The 25,627-nt window shown below is 40.0% G+C and overlaps 2 protein-coding genes across 12 annotated transcripts in view; one reads left to right on the forward strand and one right to left on the reverse strand.

Moving 5' to 3' along the window:
* Nucleotides 1-3,968, forward strand: part of GNAL (G protein subunit alpha L) — a 168,467-nt gene extending 164,499 nt beyond the window's left edge. For both annotated transcript variants that reach the window (XM_028524747.2, XM_036009326.1), the window contains exon 12: nt 1-3,968. In XM_028524747.2, the coding sequence (XP_028380548.1) occupies nt 1-147 (147 nt within the window). In that variant the 3' untranslated portion in view covers nt 148-3,968.
* On the reverse strand, nt 1,529-25,627 carry MPPE1 (metallophosphoesterase 1). 10 transcript variants are annotated; one of them, XM_028524757.2, is made up of 10 exons: nt 25,136-25,625; nt 14,932-15,325; nt 12,771-12,879; nt 9,416-9,519; nt 8,711-8,785; nt 5,124-5,232; nt 4,896-4,985; nt 4,681-4,803; nt 3,970-4,110; nt 1,529-3,036 (listed from the first exon to the last, which is right to left on the reverse strand). In XM_028524757.2, the coding sequence occupies exons 2-10, from the start codon at nt 15,210-15,212 to the stop codon at nt 2,854-2,856; spliced, it is 1,215 nt and encodes a 404-aa protein (XP_028380558.1). In that variant the 5' UTR covers nt 15,213-15,325; nt 25,136-25,625; the 3' UTR covers nt 1,529-2,853. The 10 variants fall into 10 exon arrangements, with proteins under 10 accessions (XP_028380558.1, XP_035865223.1, XP_035865228.1 ...); XM_036009330.1 differs by having other exon boundaries at nt 2,613-3,036; nt 25,140-25,625; XM_036009335.1 differs by having other exon boundaries at nt 2,613-3,036; nt 15,193-15,325; nt 25,136-25,623.

Genomic DNA, 25,627 nt, shown 5'->3' on the forward strand with positions numbered 1-25,627 from the left:
AGGATCAGCACTGCGACAGGGGATGGCAAACACTACTGCTACCCGCACTTCACCTGCGCCGTGGACACGGAGAACATCCGCAGGGTGTTCAATGACTGCCGAGACATCATCCAGAGGATGCACCTCAAGCAGTACGAACTCTTATGAGGCGTCTAGGGCAGTGGGCATACCTTCTGGCGCCATCTCTCCGCCTGCTCTCCTTTCTCTGCTACCGCACCAGGCAGAGCAGTTATTTCCAAACTACCTGTCAGCCCCAAGCCATGGTAGAAAGTAGTGAGTTCCCACTGTCATCCGTGCTGCCGTCTGTCCTGCTCTGTGTCCTCTCCATGTGTGACACCAAGCCTCTGGCTACCTCTTTCCCCTCAGGTTTGGTTTATAGCTTTTGTTCTCATTGAACTTGGCCTTCCCTAGCCTCCCCACCCTCACCCATTTGTCATTGAAAACCATCTACTCTCACTTGGGTGACACTACAGTGAAATTTCTCTGGGTGGGGGCCCCTGTTATTCATTTATTCAGTGATTTGTTGATTAATTCAAAACTTGATAGATGGCGGAGAAGCACACTTTTCCCAAGTTACGTGACATGATTGTAGAGTCACTTGTGTAATGCAGTGAGCCAGGCTTTCCAATTCTAGCTTTAAGCTGCAAATGGACAAGAGGCCACCTCCTCTGATCTGCATTAGCCCAAGATTTAGAGTAGGCCCCAAGTCACAGAATGGTAAGAAAAGCTTTTTTTTTTCAGTAATATTTTGAGTATCTGCTAGCCTCAGGCATTTAATTACAGCTACTTTGAGCCTTTTATATTTAGGCAGAAAACCTACCACATTTACTACTACAAAGGGTATCCTGTCTAAAAATGATTCTCTAGATTTTCACAATGCTTGGGCAACAGTCTCCTTTCATATATTCTTTTTGTTGTTATTTTATTGCCAGTTTATTATAATGTACAGACCACAGAATTTAATATTATTTTGTATAAGTCCTGAAGAAAAATCCTTGGAGATCTTTGGGCCTTGATTATGGCCATACCTATAAAAGAAATGTGTTTTTATTGTGCTAACAGCTAAATGGCAGCATAACCCACCGCTTGCTCAAAGAAAGGGAATAAATAGTATCTGTAGAATTTCGGACATTTTACCAGGATACTGAAAAATACTCCTTGATTTTAAAAAATTATATGTATGTATTATATTATACACATAACTCTTCCACATCTTATAATTAATGCTGTACTAACATCACAAGCTTCTTCCAAGGAACCAAGGATGTTTTTTCTCTCCAGACAAAATGTTTATTGATTATTTTACTATTTAAAGACTTTTACAAGTTCCCTCAGTGGGAATAGGTCAACTATTCCCACTGTCAAAGCTTTTGAACCATTCATTTGACCATAGGTTCCATCATAAGTAAAAAGGAAGAAAAAGACAAAAGGGTGTCAATATTTGCGTCTACTTAGGAGAATCAAAGGATGACATTTTTATTTGCCTTTTGAAGAAGAAACATTACAAAACTTTTATTTGAAATATGAAGTCAAAATATATGAAGATTTACAAAGGCAGCCTCAAAAGTTATGGCACTCTAGAAAGCAAGAGTCACTGTAGCAGGGATGTTTTATACTCTCTCCACAGCCACAGCTTTGAGGGCAGTTCTCTTAGGTCAAAGCTAATCTGTGATGATGTCCGAGTTACAGTTCAACAGTACAGAGCCAGAGAAGTCACGGCCTGGCCTACATTACTTCAGTAATTTCTTTCTAGTCTTCTAGTCTTCGTTAAGTATTTTCAAGTTTATAATGTAATTAGCATTTTTAGAACCCTTTATAAACCTATCCATTTTTAAATACTACCAACTTTAACATGAAAGGATGGCAACTTTATAGACAATCAAGGCAACAAACACATATTTTATTATCACCAAATCCCTGCCCCTTTCATTAACTTTTTGACAAAACTCTCAGTTGAACTGAGACATATAAAGCAGAACTTATTTTCAGTTTTCATTGCACTTTCAAAATAAAAACATAAAGGAAAACCTGAACAGATATACCCCCACATATACACACAAAATGAAACAGTATATTGTTACATGCATTATTTCTCAATAACTCCCCAGTAACTAAACTTTCTATTTAAAAGTTTGACTGAAAATAGGACTAGTCTCTTAGAAAAAATACAAAAAGAATACATTCTATGTGGCTTAAAATTGTCAAGATATTTATTTTTAAATACCAAAGCCACTTCCTTGTCAATTTTTCACATTTATTTTGATCAATGACAGGCATTAAATTCAGATTTAACAACTCAGTCGGCTGGAAAGAACATTACACTTATCTAAAAATTTGATTCTATTAATTTAGCACAGAAGTACAAAAGTCTGTGTAAACAATATATTCCTGCTTGTAGCATCTGTACATTTATTTTTGGTGTACAGCCTTATAATATATAGGACTTTGAAAACAGCTTTTTAGGAGGACAGAAGCAAACCCAGTGCTTGGTTTGTATACAACTAATTCCAAGTGAGCTCCAAGGCTACTGGCTCCACCTTGGGGACGGAAGGATTGTCTAGTGCATGCATATGATGACATTAATAGCATTTACATATTGTACAGATACCATCTTTGATTATACATATATTTGATAAAATGAGAAAACACAATTGTCATCGAATACATGTTCCATTTTTATAGCATGAAAACAGTAGAATCAACTATTTACTCTGCAGTAATTTGCACCAACGATTTAGAATTTTATGATGTGCATAAAGAGTCTATTTTAGTCTCATCTCACATGAGCACTGCCTGATGTTCAGTTTCTTTGGCTCTGATATTTATTACTAAATGCAAAAAGTCTCCTGCTCTTCACACTGTCTTAAATTTTCTGAGCAGCTTACAACCAAGAAGAAAAGGTGAGGCTAGAAGTCCAAGGTCAACTAACATAATGACCACAAGGAACCCAGCTGCCCCACAGTATGTGATCAGAACCGTGTCCTCCTGGGGAAGGTAGCACTTGGCCAGGGCATACTTTGTGGGCGTCATGCTGCCCTGGAAAGAAAACAAGAATGTTATGCTGCGGTAAGAACTCCACATACAGCTCAACACATCAATCTGACTTAGAAACAACGGAGGAAAGGCAGCTTTCCTGGCTTACTTAGGTGAGGCATGGAAGTAGCTCTCCTCACCAGGAACTTAAGGAGTTCCTACCCAAGCAGTGGTGAGAGGGGAATCAGGGGTTCCTCTAAAGTATAATGGGCATAACTGAAAGCTACTCAGAGAGGCATGGAGATTTAGAGCAACGGTCATCGAGAAACAGGAGTACAAGGCTATTTTTCATGCCACTTGATGGTAAAATAAGCAATGTGTCACCTAGATATACATGTCCTAGAGGTATCTGAATGGCTTTTTTTTTTTTGGTAGACATTTTTTGCTGTGGGGAATGTTGTCATTTACTACTTTGAATTTAACAACATGAGGTTTTTCCCATCTTTTTATGAAGTAGAAGTACCCGACACAAAAGCATTATGAACTGGATGCTTCAACCCAAGGGCAAAAGAAAGGAGCTGAAACATCAGGCAATCACTAATTGAAACAACATCCTTAAACAGCTTGTAAGAGCTGTAGCATACTTCTGCCAGAGTACATGGGTACATTTGGACAACAAGACAAGATGGCTAAGTACACCCAATGAAGCAATGATCCAGTTTCCTTACATAAACACAGAGAGTCTAATATCAGAGGACATCACCATCCCTGAAGGATAAACTACTCTATAAGCCGCTCCTCCCTCATCCCTCTGGAATAATGCCAGGAAGGTGTTCAGACAGGGGGCAGTATAACAAACTAAGTGTGCGTGTGGAGAGGGGGAAGTATATTTACAGCTTTTGTATATTTTTACAGATTACAGCAATTAATAGTTGATTACTGTGTTGATTTAAATAGTTATGAAAGCTTTGAGACGAAAATAAATGTTCACATTACCATGATGAAACTGGGGTTGTTTCTGTTCCTCCAACTGAAAGAGGGCACGCTGAGCTCAGGGATTCCTGCCCCATGGAGCATCTCGCAGGCGCTGTGGGTGTGGCCACTCAGGACCAGGCGAGGCTGGAGCCACCACAGCAGCTACCATACCCAGGGGACAGCAAAGGGTGGTTAGTGCTTGCACAGAGCTCTGCAGGGGCCCAGAGCTAGGCCACTGCTGGTTTCATTAAGTTAAATACGAAATCCCTACTTCATAGGACTGCTTTAATTTTTCCTTAAACTCCTTTGGTTTATTTAGACTCTATCAAAAGTAAGTTCAGGCTCTTAGAGAGAATCTATTCCTCTTACCCCAGACTTCATTATTGTTATAAATATTTATAAATATATTTTATAAATACATTTATATGTTATTATATAAATATATATTTAAGAAAGAGCATTTTGAGAATCTTTGAAAATTTAACCTTTAAGTTCCAGTTACATTTCCAAATACATTTAAGTTGGTGGAAAAACTCTGAATAAAGAATAGCTGAGGATATTATTAACTTGATATTAGGAAATAGAAGTGGATTTACTAGGTGGGTGGGTAGAAACAAAACGATGACACAAATATCTGAGATACTGCCAAAATTGTACCCTCCGTCTCTCAGTCAAAACTAACAAAAGTCACCTGCCTCTCAGTGACTTTTAGAATCTGGCATACGGTCAAACCTTTTGTGAGGCCTCCTGAGAAAGTACGTCATATCTCTCCTTAAAGGGAATGCTCCTTTCTTCTGGAGGTGCAGCGTCCTCCCCAGAACAGTTAGCATCACTTCTCCGGTAAAGTGGAAAATGCTGTCCAGGATTTAGAGAAGAGTGAGAGGTGACTTGTGTAGTCCCCTGTGTAGTTCCACCAAATACATGGAGCTGCTTTCTCTCCACCTCACCTGCAGAAGGACTGGGGCTGATGCCAGCTGCAGCTGCGTGTTCTCACAGTGGCTAGAGCGCTGTTTCTGGTCAGGTATCAGTCCATTAACCTAGCAAACCCATTATTCAGTGCATGGTAGGAGGAAAGAGGGAGCTGAGAGACTAAAAAAACACAAAGTGCTCCAACTGGCAGTGCCTTTAGAACATGCCAGAACAGAAGGACCTGTACTATTCAGATGATCTCCTACCTCTCGGGAGCAATTCAGTTTGTGAGAAATTTCCATGAGTTCGGCTTCTGCTTCAGAGCAAATGTTGCAGCCATCCCCTTCCAATGCAACGCTGTTGACCATCACAAAACTAAGGCAGATAGGAGCAAACAGAAAGTCAGGGGGCTTTCTGTGTATTGCCTTCTTTGCAATAATGAAAGCTAGGCATCCACAGGGTGAAGAAACCCCCAGAATAGTTTTAAATCTCAACTCGATTAATCTGTGTTTGTAGGCAGGAGTCAATTCTAAGAAAACAAAATAGCATTATTCGGTGTGGAGTCTAAGACATGGTAAAAGGATCTTGTGAGATCCAGAACTTGTGAGAAACCCGAGTACGGGAGCTCTGAGGACAGACTACCACTAAATTCAGCACTGAACCATGTGTCCTGAGGCAAGTTACGTAGCCTCTTTGTGCCTTATCTACAAAATGGAGATATAAATAGTACACTCATACCATCATCATTGTAAGAATTAAATAAAATAATACATAGACTAGGGCCTGCCAGTAGAAAGCAGTCAGTGAATGTTAGATATTGTTAGTACATAAATGCAGTGTGGGCGACGTTCAGTAATGTCTGTGTACTCAGCAAACAGGCAGGATTGGGGGGTAGGAGTGCTAGTTAGAGCTGACTGGTATGGATAATCTCAAATGGAGTTAATTATGGTTCTCCTTTGCAACCACTTTACTTTGGTTACCTTTTCTATAAACTCCCAATAAATATGCTTTTATTTCCTACACTTATATCAACTGGGGATGAATAAGGTACCTATCATAAAGACTGCCTGAAATTTAAAGATTTTTACACTTCCGGCAAGATGGAGGAATAGGTGGACGCACCGTACCTCCTCGTACAACCAAGATTAGAAAACCAATAATTTACTATCAGAATAACACCCAGATCCGGCAGAGGATTTATCTGAATGGAAGTCCGGCAGCCAAGAAGTTGAAGTAGACGCGTCCATCCGGACTGGTAGGAAAAGACGAGCCGGCGGGCGCGGGGCTGGCTCGGGTCGGCAGCGTGCGGAGGTCCGGGGGAGGTTTGGCGCGAAATCGGCGCAAAAGCCATCTGGCACGCAAGAAGGCAGCGGTGATCCCTGAGTACACAAGCTGCGGCTGGCAGACCCAGAGGGGCAGCGATTGTGGACCAGGGCAGAACTCTCGGCCCAGAAGCCCAGACAAGGGTCTGAGTCCAGGGGAATGGAACTATCACCATTGTTTTCTCCTGCCCCGCTCCCGCTCCCGCCCTGCCCCCACTTATAACGTCACAATCTAGCGACTGGGGTGCCCAGCCCCGGTGAGCACCTAAGGCTCCGCGTCCCACCATAACAAGAGCAACCAGACCGGAAAAAAAAAAAGGAGAGACAGAGGAAAAAAAAAAAATGTTTTCAACAGAGCAGATCAGTCCCCCAGGACTCATCCTTTTGAGCGACCAAGAATTTGCCAATCTATCAGATGCGCAGTTCAAAACACTGGTGATCAGAAAGCTCACGGAACTGGTTGATTTTGGACGAAATTTAGATGAAAGAATGAAGATTACCATAAAACAGATGCAGGAAGACACGCGGAGGAGAGCCAATAGTGAAAGGAAGGAATATGAGTCTCAAAACAATACAGTGGACCAGAAGGAAGATAGAATCAACCAAGCAGGAAAGCATGATGAAATAAGAATTCAAAAAATTGAGGAAAAGATTAAGAGCATCCAAGACACCTTTAAACGTTCCAATATCCGAATTATAGGGGTACCAGAATCGGACGGGGGAAAGCAACAGATTGAGCACGTATTTGAACAAATAATAAAGGAGAACTTCCCCAATCTGGCAAAGGGAACAGTCTTCCAAGAAATCCAAGAAGTTCAGAGAGCCCCAAAGAAGTTGGACCCAAGAAGAAACACACCAAGGCACATCATAATTACATTAGCCAAGGTAAAAACGAAGGAATCCTAGAAGCAGCAAGAGGAAAGGGGACAGTAACCTACAAAGGAGTTCCCATCAGACTGTCAGCTGATTTCTCCAAAGAGACCTTACAGGCAAGAAGGGGCTGGAAAGAAATATTCCAAGTCATGAAAGACAAGGACCTACATCCCAGATTGCTCTATCCAGCAAAGCTCTCATTTAGAATGGAAGGGCAGATAAAGTGCTTCTCAGATAAGGTCAAGTTAAAGGAGTTCATCATCACCAAGCCCTTATCTTATGAAATGCTAAAGGGACTTATCTAAGAAAAGAAGATAAAGAAAAGACATGTATAGTAAAAGGACAGCAAACTCACAAATATTAACAACCACACCTAAAGCAAAACCAAAAGAAACTAAGTAAACAATTAGAACAGGAACAGAACCACAGAAATGGAGGGCACATGGAGGGTTAGCAGCAGGGGGGTGGGAGGAGGAGAGAGGGGGAAAAGGTATAGAGAATAAGTAGCATAGAATGTAGGTTGAAAATAGATAGGGGGAGGGCAAGAATAGTACGGGAAATGTAGAAACTAAAGAACTCATAAGTATGACACATGGACATGAACTAAAGGGGGAAATGTGGGTGGGAGGGGGGTACAGGGTGGAGGGGAGAGAAGGGGGGAAATGAGACAAATGTAATAGCATAATCAATAAAATATATTTAAAAAAAAAAAGAATTTTAGAGATGAGTAACTGACTAATCAAATGATACGATCAGTGTGTTTAATTAAAATTTCTTAAACCCTATGCCCAAAGAGAAACTATGTCAAGTCTCCATTATGACTCAGGAAACGAAGCTGCTGGAGACTGTTCTATAAGCAAAGGAGGGAAGGAATGAGCATTTGTAGAGAACCCACTGAAACCTGGTCTCTGGGAGCTTCCCATAGACTTTATCATTTGATGGGCCCGGTGAGCTGCTCTAGTCAAAGCCAACAAAGTGCTGGATACCATGGGAAGGAGATGATCAATATAGGTGGAAAAAACCCTCTCCCACCTTTTCTCTTTCCACTAGGTCTGTAGCTAGAATAGTGTGTATGTACTTCCTGGTCCACTGTGCTGCAAACACACACAGAGACCAGAAAGGGTCCAGAGACAGAGATGGGCACAAAAACTGCCCGGCAGAGGGAGAGCTGGAACTGGTGGTCATACTAAAGGGTTAAGAAGCTTTGATCTAAAAATCAAAGCTGGTGGGAGTGGTAGAACGGGTAGGCACAGAGCTGCAAAGCACAGTGAGCAAGCACACTTGTCATCAAATCCTAGGACACCATAACCACAGAAACATCCTTTATAAAATGAAATAAGTAAATGTTGAACAAATAAAAAATACCCCTTTACAAGTGGACTGATTAAATTTATATTACCCAGAGATAGTGCCAACAGAAAGAATAAAATTCCTTTGGTAATTAGGCAAAGTCATGTGGCCCCGCCACCATGGATTGTTAGGGAAAACTAGTGTGGTGACTCTAATGGGGACCATCAATGAAAACAGCCTGGGGCACCTTTGTCAGAGACTGTGAACCAGGCCAGAGAGACCATGGGTCTGACCCAGTATGGGAGTCACCTTAGAAAAATTAAGTTTCCAAAGGCTAAAGGACATAAGAATTCACAAATAATACTCACTTAATTCCTTTCCATGAAAACAGCCTTTCAGGGTTGAAAACTTTCTCAAATCGTTTTATTCTATATGTGTCCATCCTACATTCAATTGTAAAAAGACACATTTTTCAGAATAAGCCATTTAAAAACCTCTTAAGAGTTATCATGAACACACACACAAAAATCTTTCGGGATTTGAGCCCCCAACTAGCATTGTTAGTTCAGAGCTCCTGCTGGCCCCAGGTTATCAAGGTGCAGCTCTCAGCTCCACTACTGTCTGACCATGAGGTCTATATGGCAAGAGACTTAGTGCCCAGGGCCTCCATTTTCCCACAGGTACAATGGGTAAAATAATTGGAGCATATAAAGATTAAATGAGTTAATGTATGGAAGTAAAGTGTTTAATGCAGGCTGGCACATAAGCGCAATATGTTAGCTATTAAGTCTAAATTATCTTGTTTTCCAATTCCCAAAGAAAATAACTGGCCATTAAAACTAACTTTTAAGTTAGAATCACCAAGGGCACACACAAGTCACTCATTTAAGAGATTTGCTGAAGGTGTACTATGTACCAAGAAAATGCTGACCCTCATGAAGCTTACACTCCAGAGCTTACATCTTACACAAATTTCCTCCACACGGCCCAGGTAAAGCTTTCACCTCAATTGTAGTTTCAAAATTGTAGTTAGCAAGAGCGCTTGTGTTGCAACACTTTGGAGAACTGCTTACTGGTAGTGGAAGCCAATGTCATGGTTCCCAGCAACCACCTTCAGCTGCACATGGGGCGGGTGCCTGAACATCTTCTGAAACCTCACCACATCATCCGCCCAGGCCTGCAAGATAAAAGGTCACTGCTGAGACCCAAGAACCTTCTCCTTGCTGTGCTCCATATTTGATGGTGAGAAGCTAATTCCCCTGTCCAAATTACATGTCCATAAAGCTAATATAGAACTTAAATTTTCTAATTTTATGTCAAACTTCTTCTGCTAAAACTAGTATTTTAATTACTTAATTTGATGCCAAATTTTAATTAAATGCTATCCTCATCTTAACACATTAACTGGCAACACCCCCCCCCGAATATTTGGTTCATACAGCTGTTATTTCAAGATCCCCTAAAGACAACAAGTGGACCCCAGCTTGAAAATTGTATCATCACAAATTATAACAGGCTCTTAGGTTCTCACAGAGTTCCAGCCATGATGGAGGCATACTTAGAAATGTTTCACTTCCTCACACAACCAAAAGAAAGATAATAACCAATTTAAAAACAATAAACAACCAGAACTGCCAGAATATCAAACTGCATGGAGCTCCGACAACCAAGAAGTTAAAGAAAACTTTCATCCAGACCAGTAGGAGGGACAGAGACATGGAGACCGGCAGCCCAGCCAGCAAAGAGAGAACCGAGGGGGTAAGGAGGGGCTGACGGACAGGCAAACTAAAGACTCAAAGCCTCTAGCTGCAAAATACAGTGGTGGTTGTGAAGGCAGGAAAAAGACCCAGTCTCACAGGAAAGTTTGTTGGAAAGTGGGGCTACAGCAGAACAAGAGAATGGCATTATTCCCTCTCTGACCCCTCCCCCACAGACAGTGCCACAACACAGCAAAGAGGGTTGCCCTGCCCCAGAGAATATCTAAGGCTCTGCCCCCTTACAACATAAAAGGTGCTCCGCGACAAAAATATATGGCCCAAATGAAAGAACAGATCAAAACTCCAGAAAAAGAGGTAAGCAACAAGGGGATAGGCAACCTATCTGATGCACATTTCAAAACACTGATAATCAGGAAGCTCAGAATTCATTAAGCTCGGTCGCAAAATGAAGGAAGAAATGAAGGCTACACAAAGTGAAATACAGCAAAATATACAGGGAACCAAAAGTAAAAGGAAGGAAACTGGGACTCAAATCAACAATTTGGACCAAAAGGAAGAAATAAGCATCCAAATGGAACAGAAGGAAGAAACAAGAATTCAAAAAAATAAGGAGGGGCTTAGGAACTTCTGGGACAACTTTAAACATTCCAACATCCTAATCCCAGGGGTGCCAGAAGGAGAAGAGGAAGAACGGGAAATTGAAAACTTAATTAAAAACATAACGGAGAACTTCCCCAATCTGATAAAGGAAATAGACTTCTAGGAAGTCCAGGAAGCTCAAAGAGTCCCAAAGAAATTGGACCCAAGCAGAAACACACCAAGACACATCATAATTAAGTTACCCAAGATTAAAGATAAGGAGAGAATCTCAAAAGCAGCAAGAGAAAAGGAGACAGTTAGCCTGAAACCTTGCAGGCAAGAAGGGGCTGAAAGAAGTATTCAAAGTCATGAAAGGCAAGGACCTACACCCAAGATTACTCTCTCCAGCAAAGCTATCATTTAGAATGGCAGGGCAGATAAAGTGCTTCCCAGATAAGGTGAAATGTGAAAGGGACGTATCTAAGAAACAGAAGAAGATCAAAAATATGAACAGTAAAATGACAACAAACTCATAACTATCAACAACTGAACCTAAAACACAAAACAAAAACTAGAACAGGAACAGAATCACAGAAATGGAGATCACATGGAGGGTTATCAGTGGGGAGGGGGAGAGGTAGAATGGGGGGAAGGTACAGGGAATAAGAAGCATAATACATAGACATAAAATAGACAGGGGAGATTAAGAATAGTATAGGAAATGGAGAAGTGAAAAAACTTGTATGTACAACCAATGGATATGAACTAAGGGTCGGGGGAATACTGGAGCGGGGGTTGCAGGACGGACAGGGGATAAAGGGAAGAAAAAAATTGGGACAACTATAATAGCATAATCAATAAAATATACTATTTAAGAAAAGAACAGGCACTAAGGAAATGTCAAGTGAACTCATGTGTCTCCACCAAGATAAGGAAAAGAACAGCTTCAGCATTAGCATCTCCCTATGGCCACAACTGAGGAAGTGAAACCTGATGACAGTGGGGGAAAAACAAAATCTAACTACTAAATCTTGAGGACTATGTTCATATAGTTCTTACTTTTATTAAGCTTAAAAACATTAATTAGATACTGTAGAGTAGACAATACTTAGCTGAATAATAACCAACTTCATCCTAAAAGTTTTAAGTTTAGCCCAACCTAGGAAAACATGCTGTGTAGAGAGTTCTTCAATACATTTACAAAAACTTCACTCTAACAAATGATATTTAAAGTTAGAATAATGTAAAACAGAATAGCATAAAATTAGAAACACACAAAATGTTGCCCTTAATTTGGAAAAGCAACATATATAGCAACATAAAATGAGATATCCAATCTCATTTTATAACTAGTTGCTTTTTACTTATAACATTCCATTATTTCATATTTAATTTTGAACCAGATTATAACAAACATTGCAACACTATAAACTCTGGGTTTCTATCATATCTAGACCAAGACTTTCTTTGTACAGCTTTTGGATTGTCCTGTAAAATACCAATGAATTTTTAATATTTTCCAAAAAATCATTAATGACTAAACATTTTTAAGAAGAAGAGCTCTTTTTTATTACTATTAATTCCAGAAATGTAATAAGCAAAGCATTGACCACTAAGTTGAGAACAGCCTCTCTTTCCATCATATCAATCTAAGCAAAGGAACCTCACTCTAAGGCCAATGGCTCCTTCTGCACCTCTCCCTCAGAAGAAAAAAGATAAGATAGTAGCAAATAACTTATGTAGCACAATTCTTATAGTTTCAGGGTTAAATAAGAGTGTAAAGTCAAATTACAGTTCAATGTATATTTGGTAATTTAGGTGACAACTGAAATAGCATCCATCTTAGCAGTTTTCCCCTTTCTCAAGAGGTTCATGGGAATGTGCTTTCCAACAAAGTGATGTCTGGCCACACTACCTAGTTGCTACATAGGCAAATGTAAGATTAGTCAACCTAACTCAACATTGGCATTAGACACAGATTCTAATAATCTTCAAGACAGACTATACATTTTTAATATAGAGACTAAGCAAAAAACTTCCAACCCTAGCTGATACTGCTTCATGCATTTTCTGGATTGCCTGTACAGGACCCTGAAAGCAGGATTAGGGTACCAAGATCAAAGGGTCCTACCTGAGAGGAGCTCCACTTCCCTTCATCAAAGATGTCCCCCAAAATGAAGACAACTTCTGGCTGCAACAACCACAGAGCTGTCTGGAAGGCTCTCTCCATTTGCCATTCTCTAAAGGCCATTAGGAAAAAGGTATCAGTCTGTTTATTGGGTGGAGCCTACATCTGTCTTATGGGCCATTTAAAAGGTGAACTAAACGGTACCGTTCTCCTCCCATGGCCCCACCCTCACATGCCCATCCACTCCTTGCAAGGGCCAAAGAATCCGTACTTGATTAAACATGGGGAGCAAAGGTACACAGGAGAGTCAGGCTGCTCCTCCCAATATCAAAGGCTGACTTCCCCTGTACCCATAGATACAGCCCCACACTGCACCACAAAGCCATCACTCAGTCATGAGAGCCCCAGGGGTCAGAGTTTAACACAGCTTCCAAAGCTGCCCAATGGAGACTGATTTTGTACCACACTGAGGAGACAGCAGCATCTGGCTTAATTTTCACTTCTTCCTGAAGGAATCTCAACTTCTTGCCTTCAGAGTTGAGGACAGACAATGAGAGAAACAAACTAGCCAATGTCAAAACTGTAAATCCTGTAGACTTCAGATATACAAGTAATCAGCCTTCAGGTGAGACAAGCAAATAAAAAGAGCCTGAGATCTGGAAATCTGACAAGCAATGGCTCAACATCCCAGTTCTACACAATAACCAGTTGTGAAGTTTTGAGAATGCTGCCTACTCTGATTCCTAGTTTCTTCATTGGTAAATGAAGATAATAAAAACTTACTTTCACAGAATAGTTACAGGATTAAATGAGATAGCATTTGTAAAGTGCTGGCACACACAAGGTATTCAAAAATGTCAGTGCTTTCTCAACCTTCCTCCTTTCCTCCCTAACCAACTCTGATCTGTGTCACTTTCCTAAAACTCTTCAGTTCTTCCCTCCTTTTTAAAGCATATTTCTGGCTGCTTCCCCCCATCCCCTACAAAAGAGAAACGTTCTATCCTGGGGCATATAAATGGGGGACAGTAATTTTTGGTCAGAGGGGACTTTTCAGGCCCAATGTAAATTGCTGCTTGGAACATCTTCACTAAAGATACCTTGCAAAATACATTTCTCAGGTTTTCTTGACTTGTTATTTGCCCTGGAAGAAAGCATGTAGAAACAGCAGGAGCAACAGGACAGCAAAGACTGCTTGGGGTACAGCTCATAAATAAAGCACAATTTGTACTTTGAACACAAATGAGCACAAGGGAGCTCAATCTCACCCTGGCCTTCTTCATGTCATGCCTATCCTGGTTTAAAACTATGAGTAGAAGAGTGTATCAGCCCCTCCATCTACCCTTCTTTCATCTTATCTTCTTCATCCACCCCTGGGGGCATCACACATCTCCCCCTGCCACCTAACACAAGGTTTATTTACATCCAAAGCACGCTGAGGACATTCCTACTTGCAGGAATAGACTATAAAAGATGAACCTTGAAGACATTATGCTAAGTGAATTAAACCAGTCACAAGAGGACAATTACAATTACACTTACATAAAAATGTTTAAGGTGGTAACTTTTATATTATGTGTGTTTCACCAAAATTAAATTTGTAAAAAAGTCTTCAGTGGGAAAGCAGAAGGACTATGAAAGGCAGGTCTAAGCTGGAGAGACAGGAGCTGATCCTTTCCCCAGGGAGAAAGCCACAAATCTACTCTGCTCCCCCTGCCCTGAGTGGACAAAAACCAGGTGAGCTCAAAATTACACCAGTGACTATGAGAGGTGTCCACCAACCTAACCCTGTGTCCACCCCTATCCAGGGGTAAGGGAAACATACCTTTGCCAACCACAGCCATGCGCTGGGCATTTCTGTGGGCACTTTCTTCAGGAGTTTCTCATATTAACCCAGTTACAAACAAGAAAGCAGAGAAAGGCTCACAGGGCCCTAGTAACTTGTCCAAAGTCATGAGACTCAAACCCAGACCTGCCTTCCAAATTCTGGGTCCTATATATAAAAGATGCTCAGTGAATAGTAAATTGAAGGAAAAGTCAAATGTCCCATGTTTTTCGGTGAGAGGAAACAATGAGCACCCTGAAGCCATTAAGCCTGACCCATTGGGAGAGGACTATACCTTTGTGCCTACAGAATTTCAGAATGACTCCTGATTTTAGCTCCTACCTTCGTAATTTGTCTAGCCAGTGGCCTCTTACTTCCCCAAGCAAGTGGGTATCAGCCAAAAACATGGCTTTCAGGACAGTTTCATGAGTCTCTTGTTCACTGTCATAGGCTGAAGTTTTTACCTTAGGCCAATTACACTGAAAGATCACTAAGTAATAGATTAAAAATTCACAAAATAGAAGCACAGCAAAGACAACAGCTATGAGTTTCAACAGCAAGAAACTCCTCCTCTTTAACAGATAAAAATTCAGTCTTCCAAACCCAAATCTGATAGTAGCCATTTCTCCTGCTGAGGAGCTGCCAGCAACCAATATTCAGATCCATCAAGAATTCACCAGGAGGAAAGTAGAATACTGGGTAAGATGCAGATGCTGTTCAGGTCTTAGCCATGTACCTACAGAGAAAAGCGAAAGGTTTGGATTATGTTTCTCAATAATGTGATTATCACTAGCTCCCTTTGTTTAAGAACTAATGAGGTACAGAATTCTATCTACATTCCCAACAAAACAATTTGTCCTCTACTCTTACAATGATAATACCATAGCGTGATTACTGACAAGGATCACAACTGGGTATGCCAGAATAATGCTCTTAGAATTCCTTCCCCCCTAAAATGATAAAATTTTATTACCACTTTGGAAATCATTAAATGAAAATGTATCAGATAGATGCTTTAGTAGACATAATAGGGAAAGTCAACAAATATTATTTGAGTATAATTTGACTCATAAAAGGATTCACTAACACCCTCCAGGGCCTTAAAAATTAATAGGTCATAAACTCTCTGCAATGTTTTGGTGTGGGTTCGTTACTTTTCTATACTCTTTTCCACAAAAGAAGTGACTATTCACAACACAGTGTGCTTCAGAGATCCAAGGAATACATTCCAATTTGGGCTCTGGCCTCTCGGCTCTGGGCTGAGGACAGGCTCTGTCAGAGCCATCTCTGAAAACAGCATTCAGGTATTTTGCCACGTAAAATATTCACCCACATTTTGGTGCACATCATACATAGGATGATTATACCCATTGTATGTAATCATTATACCCATGTATAATGAGCATCCTTATTTTTCCCTCAAAAATTTGGGCAAAAAAGTGCACATTATACATGGCAAAATAGGATATATATATATTTTCACAATATGGGCTTTTCACCTGCCTATTAGCCTTAAAATTCTGGATGGCCTTCTGTAATAAGACATGTATGAACCATGGCTCTATGGGAACCTTTACAATGTTTATGGATTCATCTGAGTCATAGATGAACTGTGCATTGTATAAAGAAAGCATCTACTGTTTTTCCTTTTAATTGAATTTATTGGGGTGATACTAATTAACAAAATTATACAGGTTTCAGGTGCACAATTCCAAAATACATCATCTGTACACTATATTGTGTGTTCACCAACCCAAGTCAAGTCTGAAAGCATCTATTTTTGACACTCCTAAAGAGATAGGTTAAGAAAATGATGGCCTGAGACAGGATATAAGAGATGACATTCTACTTAAGGTTCCTCAACTAATATTGCTCAAAACAAGAATCTTAAAATGAATGGTAACCTGTAGGCTATGGAGCACTCAGCTGTGGAAGCAGCTCCAGAGTCTTGCAGAGCAGGGGGACTGGGAGAGACTCTAACCATAAATCCTAACTGAGCCATAAATAAAGGAAATCCTATTCTGCAAAGATGATTTTCTAAGATGAATCTAGGAATCTTCCTATGGTTGGTTGTTAGGCAAGGAAGGAGTCAGGAACACTCATTTTTGTAGCATCTAAAATAATCTCTGTGAAATGAAGTTTTATGAACTGTTCACACTTGCACATAAGCCCCAGCCTCTATAAAGCCCTTTGCTTATTTCATGGTGATGTATAATAAGTGAGCACTACATTTGGGAAAAATTTAAAACCTTACCCAAGAAAAATAAATAGGGGCAAACATATTTTGAGCTATGACCAAAATGTAAAACATAGCCCCAGAATTGAAAATACCTTCAGAAACAGACAAAATAAGGACATCACTTTGGGATTATTCAAATAGAGCACTGATAGTTGTTCTGCTGTGTTAGGAAATACTGTAGTCACTCCCATTCGTGGCTTTTCAGAACAGATGAAATGATACTACAGGAGTAAAATGAAGGCTCTGTGCCTCAAGTCTTCATCATGCCTCAGTCTGCATTTGAATGGCATCAAATATAGTAAGCACTGGTCTATTACAGAGGGAATACTGCACAAGTGCTAGATTTTAAATATGACCTGTCGGAGAGGTCAGGAGCACCTGTGAATGTAACCTGGGATCACTGCTCTCACTGGAACTCCAGTAAGAAAATCCACAGTGTCTTTATCAACCAGGTCCAGACCATCAGTGATCATATGCCATACCTTGTGCTCTCTACCTAGAACCACCTCACCACCTCTGTTATCTCTAAGGTTGAACCACATGTGCCACATAATTATAGTCAACACGTACTTTATCTTCCAACTGGGGACACCTTTAAGAGTAAAAAGTGGCATTAATGCAAATAAAAACAGGACCACAGTATAAATTAGGATTGTTCTGGGCAGCTTAGGATGTGTAGGCATCCTGTGGATCATTCTATCCTATAAGCCTTGTACTTAATGATGTAGACAAGGAGAAAGTCATCCATCTACGCACAAACTTTGGAATGACTGAACAAATGTTAGTAACATTCTCCAGTCTAAGGGCATAAATTCTCTATTTGGCTGATATTCATAAAAGACAGAAGAGAGACTCTAAGGAATAATGGATATATTATTTAATACCACCTAATTTCCTTTGTTTTGATTCAATAAAATACCTGAAAAGCAATCATTTGATCTTACTATTTAATTTTCTTTCAAAAGGCACACTGCAAGGCTATCATGCCAGGCAACATTCAAAGTCACACATCAGGTAATGCGATACTCTGACCTGATGTTTGCTTCCAGATGGGTATGAAGTGACCATCTCCTTGTGCTTACCCTTAAGACAACCTCAGAGCAGAGCTGTTTCCTCATTTTCCAACACAGCAAAAGGAAACCGGCTGGACACAAGCCATTACAAGCACTGAAGACTTTCCCACCCCCAGGGAAGGTAGATATGAGCCTGCCTTCCTTGGCAGGAAAGTAGAAAACCTAAGAGCAGCCACTTGTTCCTCTTCCAGTATTTTATCCTGTGTCAGAGAGAGAATCTAAAGAGAGAGAAAGAGAGAATGAATCTGTGTTGAATTGGAAAGAACCCAACCTGTAGCTCTGCTCTGTGACCTTGAGCAAGCCATAGACTATTCCTGAGCCTTAAAAATAAGGATCACAGTACCTAATCCCACTGATGTTGTGAAAATTGATAGAAATGATGTTCACAAAAGTATTTTAGCCCTGGCCAGGCAGCTCAGTTAGTTAGATATACCAAGGTTGTGGGTTTGATCCCTGATCAGGGCACATGCAAGATGCAACCAATGAATGCATAAATAAGTGGAACAACAAAAGCAATGTTTCTTTCTCTCTCTTTATCTTTTTCTCTCTCTCCATCCACCCTTCCTATCTCTAAAATCAATAATTTTCTTTAAAAATGAAAGTATTTTTTAAAAGTAAATCTTTCTAGGAGGCAGGTATGTCAGGATTAGATTATAGAATAAAATTTATAATCTGAATAATTCCAACAAACTCAATACAATAATTCAAACAGCCATAATCAGGATAAAGGGAATGAAGACCAGCAGAGAACAAATGCCAATAATTGGAAGAAATCTATAAGCTGTGGCCATCATAGGCTGAACCTGGTTTTCTCCACTCATTTACTGACCATATACTGAAAGTATATGGGGACTTCAGATGTGAAGCACTTTCTAATGCTTCACATCTGAAGTCCCCATATACCTTCCTCACTAAAAGTAAACCTTAAATTTTATCTCAGTCATAATAAAAAGGCCAATGATTTAAAATTGTCACTGCTGTGCAGCCTAAATAACCAAATGCTACTATTATCTTTTGCCCAGGCTCTTTTACAAGTTAATGCAGAGAAAATGTGTTGTCCTAAACTAAATGAAAGGAGGGTCTGCTCCTTCATCAGAGCAGTATGACTACTACACCCAGGCCCAATGCAACCACCTCTGCCTGCCTTATTAATAACTACAGGGGAGAAAAATGTTTATCCATCTTGTATCACTAGACTGTAAAACCAGGAAATGGGATGTTTGAATAAAAACTATATTCTGTATGTTGCTTTCTTGTAAGTGACGAATAATTCTGTCCATATTAGAAGTTTTCCTTTGCACAAGCCAGTTTGAGTTTAAAAAGCAAAATTAAGTGGATCTGCTCATGTACTGATACACTAAGCATTTGGAGAAAGCAGCCCAGGAGTTCTAGCCACAATGGAGACATATGTAGAAATGCTTCACCTCCTCGCACAACCAAAAGAAGAACAGCCACAAATTTAAAAACAAAACACAACCAGAACTGTCAGATATTCAAACTTCATGAAAGTCTGACAACCAAGGAGTTAAAGAAACATTCATCCAAACTGGTAGGAGGGGCAGAGACAGGCAACCAAGGTGGAGAGGACCCACTGCCAAGGAGGTGACTGGTAGATGAGTTGGTCCCACATTCATGGGTCAATAAGCTGGGAAGAACCATTGGGAAGCAAGACAGACCACAGAACCCAGGGTTTCAGTGTGGGAAACTAAAGACTCAAAATCTCTGGATGTAAAAATCTGCAGGAGTTGTAGCAATGGGAGAAACTCTCAGGATCACAGGAGAGCCCATGGGAGAGGCCCACAGGGCCCTAGAACACACATGAACCCACCCATCTGCGAATCAGCATCTGAGAGGCCACAACCCACTTGTAGGAAGTGAGGGAAGCGACAGAAAGTGGGGTTAGAGCAGAACCAGTAAGTGGCATTTTTCCCCCTCTGACCGCTCTCCCACAGACAGTGCCACAACACAGCAAAAAACATTGCCCAGCCCTGGTGAATACCTAAAGTTCCGCCTCTTACAACAGAGCAAGTGTGCCAAGACAAAGATATATGGCCCAAATGAAAGAACAGATCAAAATTCCAGAAAAAGAGGTAAGCAAGCAAGAGATCGACAACCTATCTGATGCACAGTCCAAAACACTGGTAACCAGGATACTCACAGAAATGACTGAATATGGTCGCAAAATGAAGGAAGAAATGAAGGCTATACAAAGTGAAATAAAGAAAAATATAGAAGGAACCAAAAGTGAACAGAAGGAAACTGGGACTCATATCAACAATTTGGAACAAAATGAAAAAATAAACATCCAACCAGAACAGAATGAAGAAACAAGAATTCAAAAAAATGAGGAAAGGCTGAGAAAGCTCTGGGTCAACTTTAAATGCTCCAACACCCAAATGATAGGGGTGCTGGAAGGGGAAGAGGAAAAGCAAGAAATTGAAGACTTATTTGAACAAGTAATGAAGGAAAACTTACCCAATCTGGTAAAAGAAATAGACTTCCAGGAAGTCCAGGAAGGTCAGAGAGTCCCACAGATACTGGACCCAAGCAGGAACACACCAAGACACATCATAATTAAGTTACCCAAGATTAAAGATAAGGAGAGAATCTTAAAAGCAGCAAGAGAAAAGGAGACAGTTACCTACAAAGGAGCTCCCATAAGACTATCAGCTTTCTCAAAAAAAGCTTGCAGGCAAGAAGGGACAGGAAACAAGTATTCCAAGTCATGAAAGGCAAGGACCTATATCCAAGATTGCTCTCTCCAGCAAAGCTTTCATTTAGAATGGAAGGGCAGATAAAGTGCTTCCCAGATAAGGTCAAGTTCAAGGAGTTTATTATCACCAAGTGTTTATTATATAAAATGTTAAAGAGACTTATTTAAGAAATAGAACATGATCAAAGTTACGAACGTAACTTGAAATGACAACAAACTCATAACTATCAACAACTGAACCTAAAACACAAAACAAAAACTAAGCAAACAACTAGAACAGGAACAGAATCACAGAAATGGAGATCACATGGAGGGTTATCAGTGGGGAGTGGGAGAATGGGGGAGGGGTATAGGGAATAAGAAGCATAATAGGTAGGCACAAAATAGTCAGGGGGAGATTAAAAATAGTATAGGAAATGGAGAAGCCAAACAACTTATATATAACCAATGGACATGAACTAAGTGGTAACAATAAAAAAATATTTTTAAAGCAAAATTAGTAAAATGCTATTGTTTCGCCCTGGCTGGCATAGCTCAGTGGATTGAGCATGGGCTGTGAACCAAAGCATCACAGGTTCAATTCCCAGTCAGGGCACATGCCTGGGTTGCAGGCCACGGCCCCCAGCAACTGCACATTGATGTTTCTCTCTCTCTCTCTTTCTCCCTCCCTTCCCTCTCTAAAAATAAATAAATAAAATCTTTTTAAAAATCTTTTTAAAAAAATGCTATTGTTTCCACTCCCCCAGTTCAATTTGCCAGTATTAGTAAACTCATCAAATGATAACACAGCAGGAAAACTATACAGGCCTCCCAACCACAGTTCTGGCCTAGAATCAAAAGGCAGACACCACCCCTCCTTACTTGTCAGTAAGGAAACTGGATTCTATGTTAAAGGTCCTGAAAGACCCCTGGTAAGAAACTAAAGTGCTGAATCTGCGGTATTTTTAGTTCTACCACATTCACACTTCTTATTCCTAACATCACAGGTAATGACTCTAAAAAAGCAGCTTAGGCCCTAGCTGGTGTGGCTCAGAGGACTGGGCATCTTCCAGCAACCCAAAAGGTCTCCAGTTTGATTCCTGATCAGGGCACATGCCTGGGTTGTGGGCCAGGCCCCTGGCTGGAGCCATGCAAGAGCAACCACATATTGATGTTTCTCTCCCTCTCTTTTTCCCTCCCTTCCCCTCTCTCTAAAAATAAGTAAATAAAATCTTAAAAAAAAAAAAAAAAAAGCTTAGTAATACCTACTATCCCAGAATTTTTCCAGAAGCTAAAATTAACCCATCACTGGTTTATAAAATTAGCTTGGTGGTTTGTGACCAGAATTTTAAAAAATAAAACAACAGAAAATACTAACCTATACTACGTAAAGGCAAGGCATAGCAAAGTTTACTTCACAAAACTTTTGTCTCCATTTTTATGTACATGTATCTGTGTGTACTGGTCATGATATACAATGCATTTCTTACTGCACTAGGCTCTAAGCTCCTGCATACAGGGACTTTGCCCTGCTTACCTCCATATCCCCCCTCCTATCTGGTACCTGCAAACGATAGGTGCCCAATAAATGTTTGTAAGCAACAACAGCTTATATTTAATCTTACTTCCCCAAACATTTTAGAACTATACATATTACTGCTCTTTTGGTCCATCATCTGCTTTTAAATGCTTAACAGTCTACATATATCACAGGAACAGGAAGAAATATAGAAGTTGTTCCTATTTCCTTTGATCAAAGGACCAGGTAGAAATTGAAAGACTGGCAAACAGATACACAGAACACATGTCTCACCAGCCCTATGTTGGACTCATACAAAAGAAACACTACAGTAGCTCTCTGGTGAAATAGAGAAGTAGTGACAATCTTCCCTGAACCTCTTTGAGAAAACAGCTTTCTTCTAAAAGGGAAGTACACAGAAATGCTTGGTAGCTCCTGAATCCTCCCCTAGACCCCAGGCTATGTAATTCAGGCAGCTGGAGACATCTCTGTCCTAGCTATGTTATTTCCCAGTGTATGGTCTCAGACAAATCACTCAAGGAAAAAAAAAAAAAAAAGATGGGAAAAGACAGGGCAGGGTGATTACTAACAACAAAAAAAGGAAAAGAAAAAAAACAGAAAATAACAAGTGGTGGCAAAGACATGAAGAAACTGGAACTCTTGTGCATTGCTGGTGGGAAAAACAGTATGGTGGTTCCTCAAAAAATTAAAAGTAGAATTACCATATGATCAAGCAATTTCACTTCTAGATATCTACTCAATTGAAATCAGGGACTCATACAGACATTTGTACACACATGATCATAGCAGCATTATTCACAACAGCTAAAACACGGGGAAAAGGAAATGTTTGTCAATGGATGAAGAGAAAAAAATGTTATATATATATATATATATATATATATATATGATAGAATATTATTCAGCCCTTTAGAAAGAAAAAAATTGACACATGCTACAGCATGGATGAACCTTGAGGACATATGCTTAGTGAAATAAGCCAGTCACAAAAAGACAAATACCGTATGATTCCATCTATGAGTTAGAATCAAATTCCCTACTGTAGGTGTCCCTAGTATAGTCAAATTCATAGAAACAGAGAATGGAATGATGGTTGCCAAGGGCTGGGGAAGGGAAAATAGGTGATTATAGTTTCATGTGCATAGTTTGTTTTGCAAGACAGAAAAGCTCTAGAGATTAGCTGGAAATGTGAATGTATTCAACTCTAAACTATACGCTTAAAAGTGAATAATACAGTTCAAGAGAACAAGAGGACTAGCCTCAGACTGGGAGAAAATATGTGCAAAGGACACATCTAATAAAGGACTGTTATCCAACATATACAAAGAAATCTTAAACCTCAATAAGAAAACTGATCTAAAAGTATCATTAAAAATTGGCAAGATGGCCTTGGCTGGTGCAGCTTTATGGATTGAGTGCAGGCTGTGAACCAAAGCATCACAGGTTCAATTCCCAGTCAGGGTACATGCCTGGGTTGCAGGCCATGACCCCCAGCAACTGCACACTGATGTTTCTCTCTCTCTTTCTTTCTCCCTCCCTTCCCTCTCTAAAAATAAATAAATAAAATCTTTAAAAAAATGGCAAGATGGTAAGTTTTATGTGTATTTACCATAATATTTTTAAAATTTAAAGTAATGAAATTCTAATACATGTTACAGAATGGATGAAATCTTGGGGACATTATACTAATTGAAATAGCCAGTCACAGGATGACAAATACTATGATGATTCCACTTATTGAGGAAACTAGAGTAGTCAAAATCCTAGAGACAAAAGTAGAACAGTGGATGTCAGCAGCTAGGGGTAATGGGATGGGGAGTTATTTCATGGATATGGAGTGTCAGTTTGGGAAGATGAAAAAGTTCTGGAAATGGATATTGGTGATAGTTGTAGAATAATGTGGATGTATTTAATGACACTGAACTGTACACTTAAAAATGGTTAGAATGGTAAATTTTATGTTATGTAGGGTTTGCCACAATTTTTTAAAAAGAAATATAAACACACAGAGAGAACCATACAAGCTAGCAATATCCTGTAACAAGGTCTTTCAGAACTAAATCCATCACTTTTAAATTTTGTTTTAAAAGTCTTAGGAACCTAGGTTTAGGGGTATATCACTGAGTCACCTTCTCCCCTTTTAAAGAACAGAACTAGTAGATGAGACTGTGTTAAGTGTGAAAGCTGTAAGTTGGCTTGTACTCCCCCAAATGAGAGCAACTTTACCTGAAATAAAACCGAAAATGTGAGTTTTGTTGCTAAATAATCTTTCAGTCAGTCAGCTGTCTAATAAAGTGGAAAATACATCACTTCTTAAAAGGCACATGGCTGTTGTTCTGTGCCACACAGATACAGAACATCATCAATAATAAATATAAAGAAGCAGCAGCAGCTGAGAACCACAGGGCTAAAGAAAAATGACTGACATTATGCTGTTGTTCAAGAATGGGTCTTTTAAATTATAGTATAAAATATATATACAAGGCACATATACAGCATTGTTCTACTTTGCCAACACATAAGAATAGTAGCTGCAATCCATAATAGGGAGCAAAATAATTTATCCATTAACTAATTTTTATCTTAAAAGCTTTTGAATATCTAAATTCCCACCCCAAAAAAAGAGCATTAAAAAAGGCTTACTATACACTGACCTGTAATTTTTTTCTCTTACTTGCTCATTATCTTAAATATATTACCACAATGTCAATGGCTATCTGTGGTTAAAATTTTCATCTTAAATGGTATTTTAAAATAGATGTTTTTCAATCTACATCAGTAAACTAGGAAGTGAGAAACACCTACAATTTAATAACATGGGTCTTAAGTAATAGTGATTTTCTAGCAAATAAATAATTAATATCCAAAATACTGTTTTTTGATACATTAACTTGCGATCTTAAAAAGGCAACAAGTTACCAGTTTTCCGTGACAAGAAAGAGTAATTAACCTAGAAGCACAAATATTATAGCACAGTTACAATGATACATGTAAAATCCTACTTGCACTGGGCGCTCAACAGGACACAGAGCAGATCCGAAACCACAGCACCCCCTGCAAGGGCCCCAACAAGTTACACGCCCTCCGAACACGGCCCAGCAGCCTTGCAGCTTCCTGTTTCCGCAGGGACCGGCGAAGCGTTGTCCCCTTGAAACCCCGCCCCACGACCTCGAGTCTGGCAGAAAATCCCGGAGTCCGGAAGAAAGGCAAGGGGAGCGTTTGGAGGAAAAGTCGGTTGTGCTCACAAAAGCCGTTAGGACAAAAGATCGCCTTCGTCCAGGCGAGGGGGGGGCGGGCTCAGGGCTATCACGGGCTAGGTTCCCCGGCCTCCTTGCAAGGCAAGTGGAGCGTGGCTTGAGTAATCGCTTTTTTAAAAAAATTTATTTGTACTTTTTCAGTCATCATTCAGTCCTCTTATATCCCCTCCCCCAGTAAGCACCACACTGTAGGCCACATCCATGAGTCTTTTCTCCTTTTTGTTTAATCCCTCCACC

The sequence above is a fragment of the Phyllostomus discolor genome, chromosome 9 (assembly GCF_004126475.2).
Source record: "Phyllostomus discolor isolate MPI-MPIP mPhyDis1 chromosome 9, mPhyDis1.pri.v3, whole genome shotgun sequence".
Lineage (NCBI taxonomy): Eukaryota > Metazoa > Chordata > Mammalia > Chiroptera > Phyllostomidae > Phyllostomus > Phyllostomus discolor.